Raw genomic sequence first — 7076 nt, 5'->3', positions numbered from 1 at the left:
CTTCAGAAGCATAAACCATTTTACCTAAAGCACTGTTAGAAAAGTTCTGAGATCACCTATTGCTTACTTTGAAATCCTAGGAACAAGTGAACTCCAAAATACTTACTCAAAATGGATTCGCAATCCCATTTTTCTTTTGGTTCCTCAATAACTACAGCTACTATTTCTTCCTTTTCTTCCTCCCTCTCTTCCTTCATAGGAGAGTCTAAATCTTCACAGGGTTCAAGAGCATCCAATTTCACACAACTTTGAAGAAGTCCAAAAGAAAAAAAAATAAGGTTTATCTTCTCTTGAAAATGCGTAAGTATGTAAACCCAGTCCGCCCTCAGTAAAACCCCAAACCAGAGCAAGCTATTCCTAATGAAACTCGCAGCAACAAAGTTTCCTTAAGTAAGCGTTCCCAAAATAAACCAAAACACTAGGACAAGAGACAGAGTCGACAAAAGAAGTATTTCTGCATTTCAAAATTATGTGGCACATGGTATTTGTGATTGGAGGGCAGGAAGAGAAGAGGGTGTACACTTTTTAGTCTGTAAGCAAGGCAGCTCTAGAGGTGATTATGTACTCTACTACTGACCAGTCATCTTTCACTACAAGGGACACATTACCGTATCTTTCAATCAGGAAACACAAGACTAATGTGAGAACATTTAGCCATTTAACTTTGGGTTAATATCACCTGCTTTACGACAAAGTGAATATACTGTGGAAGTGCAGGCTTACGCTGACACGGGGTTGCTTTATAAGCACTGCTGTTGGCAGTGCTCCAAACAGTGGTACCCATGCAACAGTTGCCTGAGAGTTTATTATCATGTCACTAGCTACAGTGGAATCAGCTGCATACCAGCAGGACAGAATATACTTGGCTACAGAGTCTGTTAGAAACAAAAGTAAATAAGGAGAAAGGTAAGTTACACTAAAAGGGAAAGGAAGAATGCCTCTAGATATTACTTACACTAAAGTCAGTACAATGACACAAAAGGAGCATAATCTCACGTAAACCAACAAAATGCCTCCACTTAATTTTATCATCTCATAAGCTAAGATTGACATTTGGTGACATAAAAAAACCAGTTAATACTCATACATAGCTGCTTTTATTGTGGGATCTCATCTTTGAGTATGTGAACTGGAAACAACATACCCAAACTTTCCATATAAACACAGGATCACAAAAATACTTATATGAAGTGGTACTTCTGGGAATACATACTTCTTTGCTCTGTCTTTGTAGTAATCATTCAGGACTTCCTGCAACCGAGCATTGTCCGTGTTAATATAGCCTTCTAACTCCACATTATCCAAGGCTCCAATTTCATCTTCATCAAATTGTTCAAAAAACTAAAATAAGGAAGTGGATATCTGTAATTAGATCACATTTGTCATGCAACTTCTTGATGGCTCAAAGATCTACGCATTTCTTTCTATTTGCCCCTTTTTCCTCTCCCCTCTCATTTGCTGAACAACCGCCAGACACATCTGCAGTAGGATTTCCTCCTTACTGTCAGTATTCTTTCAGCATGGGAGTCACAAAGTTATCTTTTAATAATAAATAAATCAGCTTCTGGAAAATGTTTCTTATTATGATGCATTATTTCAAACTGTACATTAAGAAGCCTGTCACTGCTCAGGACAAAAGTTACACCGTATTTCCACTGCTCTGACATCACTTCATGAACGCGCACTTGGCACAGTGGGGAAGGAGGGTGAAAGAAGTGAGTCTTTACCAGGCACTTGTACATGATTTGCTGCGCTGAACTGAACCTCTCAGACAAAAGGGTAACACCAACTATGAATGCTCATTATAGTGACTGGAATAGTTTTGTTTAACTGTATCAGTGTCAGGCCTTTTAATAGCAATTAACACTATAACCTATGTAATACAAGCCACTTAGTGCACACAATATTAAATGCAGAGTCTGTGTACAGAACAGCTGTTTGATGCCCTGACTACTGAAGGCAGTAAGAATTTGCACAGGCATACAGGACACAACTTTATGAGATGAATCAAAAGACAAAGAAGCATTTAACACCCGTATGTTTAACAGTTACATTCCTGAGCTGCCTCACCTTCTCAAATCTGTCGTCCAACAGGGTTAACTGCTCATTCCTTCTCATTACTGAAGATGTCATAGAATATTCTGTGAAACGACTCCTGGTTTCTTCTTGCATAAAAAGAAATTCTTTTGTCTGTCCATTAACCCCATAATCTGATAAAGGACCTTCTGAATCATAGTCTTTATCATTACTGCAACTATCCTTTTCATCACTATCATCCTCCACATCTTCCCATTCATCTTCATCCTCAGCATCGGATCCCCTGAACAGAAGTATAAAACAGTTTTAGAATAATACACGGACCTTTCCACAACTCTGACCAACGTTGGGTTGTCTGAAACAATTTGGCAATAATAGATTTAAATCTTGAAAGGCAAATATAAAAAGTGATTATTTTCCAGCTAGTAAAAGAAAAACACGTTTAGCAGTAACGGTGTTGCCAAAGTCAGCATAATACTACTTCTGTCTGAAAGCTGAAAACATCTCTGATAACTGTTGGATCACACATCTGTGCACTGAGAGCGAGGTTATGTTTACATTCAGCTATACATGTCAAAGTGGGAAAAAAAAAATACTAGCTGCATTCTTGAATATTAAAGCTAGCAAAATTTCTCATTGTTCATAGAATGATGAGAATGATACCAAAACCTAAAGAAATAATATGCAGTGGGGCATCACATGAAGCATTTGTAAAGGTTCCGGAAACACCCGTTAGCCTTCATCAATGTTATTACTGACGTATTTTAAATGTGATAGATGGTAATGTTTTAAATAGTTCAAGAATCCTATTATTCCATACATTGCATCTGTAAACAAATACATATAATCCATGAGCTCAAAGTAACAAATGAAACCCATCTCTTGGATAACACATGAAAACTTGATGTTGTAAGCTACCACCCATATAACACAAGGTAATACTTTTTTCCTTTAACACACCTAAGTATTCCATTCGAAATCTGAAACTGTTCTTGCTTCCTACACCACCACATGAAATAACAAATAGCAGCATTCCTATTTACATTTGACAAACAGTTCTACAAAGCTCTAGGTACCCTTTCTGTGGTTCATTCGCTTGTAGAACAAAATCATCTTCCAGGATATTTTCTGGATTGTCAAAGTCAAAATCATCATCAAGAGCTGCAACAATATCAGGGTCAAAATCCAGCCGTGGCCCTAGAAAGTAAAAAAAACCCCAAAACATAAATATATAAGTTTCTCTGACATTACGAAGCTACTGGATAAAAAACAATCCAACTAGACTGTTAATTTGCACTAGGAAAGATTAAACCTAAGAATCACAAAATTGCTCAATAATATTTGTAGATTTGATACAAGCCAAGGCAAGCCTCTTGTCAATCTTCCTCATCCAGAAAAGAACATTCCCCAGAGGTCTTAAGCTTCCATAAATGTATTTTAATATATTTTACTTAGAATATTGTAGAAGAAAAAATACCCAAGTTAAAGTACTGTATGATCAACTGCCAACCCTAGCTCCCGCCTCCTGAAATTCCCTACATTAAAAAAGGTCAGAAAGTGTTTCTCTACTGCAATTAACAGAAGCGTCTTTAGCACCCTTCTGTCAGGACAGAGAGAACTACCACAACTACTTCCTGTTATAAAATATTAAGATAGCTGTAAAGTGAATGTTCAGTGCAAGCACGGATATGTAACAAAAGCGTACTTACAGCCTGTAACGTTGAAATAATACTAATGAAGGAAAGTAAACACCACTCAGCATTTGAAGAGAAATTTTGAGAGTGAAAATCCAGTTCCAGACTTGGATTCAAACAGATGGAGTAATAAATCAATAGTATTATCTACAGTTTTCCCGTTATTAGTTTATATTTGCTACACAACAGTAAGAGCTCATGGACTCCGTGTCGTGTCCCCCCCCCAAGCAAAGCTAAAAAGCTATCATGAGTGAATCACAGAAACAGGTCTCAAATTGAAACATGGGTCTCTTGCAGATCATTCTTTATGTCTGCTATTGAGCCTGTCCTAAACCAAAACTAATATGACACTGTAATCGAAGCCATAATTACCATCTAGTACCTAGATGGCAACTCATGTTACAGAAAGGTAAAAGATTTAATGATACCTGAAACAGGAGCAGCTTTATTTAATAAGCCCACATCCTCTTCAAACTCTGTGGCAAATACTGAGGAAGGCAACTTAATAGATGGAGCCTTAGAAAAAGAAACAAAAAACCAACATCACAGTATTGTTGCTCTCAGTTTCTCATTTGAGCTCACATTAACAAAAACGCACAGATAATCACGTGACCAAAAGAAACTCTGTGAGTGCTACTTAAATATTAAGACAAGCACTACTTTATTGGTGGCAAATTTTCAAAGTTACGCAATGAAAGCTAGGTAAAGTGTTGACAGCATTAATTCTCACGTCAATATTCTCTAGGTATAGAGACAGTATTTTTGCATCTCTGAAGCTTTTTAGAGAATGGTTGTACAGCAGGCACAATGAAATGTGTATTTTTTTATTTTGGAGAACACTAATACACATTTGAAATTACCCCTTTATTGAAAGGCTTATTAAAAGCTTACTAACATGCACATCTAAAATAACTTTAAATCTTATGTAGTATCACCAAACTGTACCTGAACGGTATTTCTGACTAAGAACATTGGTTTCAACTAAAATTACAGTATTTGGTTAAGCCAAACTCCCTCGATTAAAAGTGACCGACTGGTAATTGCATAGTTCATTGCCTGAAATTACTTACTGATTTTCCATTCCCATGTGATCTGGCATCATGCAATTCCACAAGTTATGCCAGCAACTGAAAAGGGTTTTTTTATTCCCTCTGGGTTCTGTTACATTCCACTTTAAAAACATGGTCTACTGGTAATACAACCTGGTATACTCTTAACGCCCAGAGCATTCAAAAGTTCTAAAAATCTTAAAAACAAATGCCAACCCGGGAAAAACACGACTTGGCTTACAAAGGTATTTGTTTGAACATCTCTGTCAAGAAAAGCTTGTCATGGGTACACAAAGTGTTTTAACACTGTGCTAGCAAAACACTGTTCATCAATAAACTTTGGCTTGTCAACTTTTGGTTTTACTTGTAGGAAAGTCTGACTATGGGTCAAAAGGATCCTATATATATATATATAGAGAGAGAGAGAGGAGATATCTATCTATCTCGCAGTCACAATAACACTTGTTGAATATGGTTAATGTGTCTACAGGATGCTAAACTCCAAAGAACAGTGTAAGATTATTATTAGTGAAAATACTACTTACTGGAACTCGCTGAATTTCATCTTCTATGTGCCCCTCACTTGTGACAACAATTCTGCTTTGTTGTCCACGCACAGAAGGGACAAGCTCAGAGGGACCAGAGGCTTCTTTTAGATGCTGCAAATAATCGTAATCATCATCAAAGAAGACTCCATATTTCCGCTGCTCTTCCCTCCTTTGCTCCTCATGCCCCTTGGAATTGTAAAAAGAAATACGTTTAGTTACTTAAGTCCATTTAAAACTTATTAACAAAAAGAAAAGCAACACACCTATTGAGAATGCCTAAATTCTAAAGTCCTTGTAGTCCCCAATTAGAATGTTGTAACCATCTGGTTCAGTGTTCGGGTGCTGTCCGAGCAGGACCTTAAACAACCTTTTCCATAAGCAGCATAACTAACAAAGCCTGTTTTTTCAACAACAATCTTTGTTGTTTTAATACGTTTATATCCCTAATGCCAGTTAGTCATCCTTCAGCCCATCAGGTAGTAACTCACAACTATCGAATTCCCTACAACATCCCCTTCTTTTCAATAAGCTGGACTAAAAACTACCTTCTCTCAGGCTATGTTTTTCAATTGTACGATTGCATATCCACTTTCTTCCCCTGCAGCATTTCTTATCTGAATGAACCTCAATACTAAAAGCGAGTATTTACTTTCTGTGTAGGCAGCAGAACTCTCTGGGGTGCAGTATCATCAGCAGCAAGTGGATCCCTCTGACTTCTGTGCACTAAGTGAAACGTTACTGCTTTCTTCTTCTCTATGAAGGGTTTCTTTTTCTTGTGAGGCTGCAAAAGGACATTTGGTTAATTATTAATAAAAAAAGAAATATTAAATGCACCTAAAAAGAATCTTTTGCCTGGAGTGTGCTACTGTATTCCTTTTAAGGCAATGTCTTAGAAACATATACTTAGAGACAAAGCAAAAAGAGACTAGTGGTAGCTGTTAACTCTTCTCACCATATGCACAACAGCCATTTCATATGTTCTAATACCACATGCAGCTGTATTCAGCTGCAAAATGGCAATACATCAGTACAATAAACATTTGATTATAGCATATACACGTTAACATATAATCCTAGAAAGGAATTTTTAAGTAACTACTTTCTAAACACTGGGTCAAATCTGAAACAAACTTCATCCAAGAAACACAGGAAACTGACATAAGGAAATTCATCTAGACACACCTAGCTTCTTGAAAATTGTTTAGGCAGCTGTTCCTACACCCCTAATTCAGTATCAACCATGAGAACTATCAACTGCACTGTTACACAGACATAGCTCTAACATTAAAAATATAGCTAAATTCTGGATCAAGAAAAATCTGAAGTACTCTTAACTGCGTGAAAGCCTTTTCTACAAGTTAGCACATCTGACTTGGGTAAACACTTTTATCAAAATTCCCAGCTTTACTTACCTACCAAAACGTGTTAATAGCAGATATATGCAAGTTGGAAACTACAGATCTAACCTATCTTCTTTACCTGGTAACTTTAAGCACACAACATTACACACTACGTCATATCAAAGTTCAGAGCATATCAGCTGCCACCATATGTTTTGCGTTAAAAGCCTCAAACTGCGCTTTAAAATCTTACGCTTGGAGCAACCATAGAAGGAACTACAGTAAGTTTTTGGGAGCAGGCAACGTGCTACCCCTACAAATAAACTCGCCGGGGACTGATGGTACAAGCGAGGTGCTTGTAACACGGCGACGCCGCACGAGGCCGGGCAGGAGAGCCGCCTCCCCCCC

General features: G+C 37.4%; 1 protein-coding gene across 1 annotated transcript in view; it reads right to left on the bottom strand.

The window, feature by feature from the left end:
• Positions 1 to 7076, bottom strand: part of LTV1 (LTV1 ribosome biogenesis factor) — an 18198-nt gene that overhangs the window by 2563 nt on the left and 8559 nt on the right. Inside the window, exons 2-9 of the mRNA XM_009319155.1 lie at positions 6808 to 6814; positions 5978 to 6109; positions 5326 to 5514; positions 4160 to 4247; positions 3114 to 3234; positions 2071 to 2320; positions 1214 to 1341; positions 107 to 246 (exon numbers count right to left, since the gene is read on the bottom strand). Coding sequence (XP_009317430.1) covers positions 107 to 246; positions 1214 to 1341; positions 2071 to 2320; positions 3114 to 3234; positions 4160 to 4247; positions 5326 to 5514; positions 5978 to 6109; positions 6808 to 6814 — 1055 coding nt within the window. The remainder of the gene's footprint in view (positions 1 to 106; positions 247 to 1213; positions 1342 to 2070; positions 2321 to 3113; positions 3235 to 4159; positions 4248 to 5325; positions 5515 to 5977; positions 6110 to 6807; positions 6815 to 7076) is intronic.

Source organism: Pygoscelis adeliae, unplaced genomic scaffold (genome assembly GCF_000699105.1).
Source record: "Pygoscelis adeliae isolate BGI_AS28 unplaced genomic scaffold, ASM69910v1 Scaffold172, whole genome shotgun sequence".
Lineage (NCBI taxonomy): Eukaryota > Metazoa > Chordata > Aves > Sphenisciformes > Spheniscidae > Pygoscelis > Pygoscelis adeliae.
The sequence above is the reverse complement of the archived record's forward strand: the minus strand, read 5'-3'. Positions and strand labels throughout refer to the sequence as shown.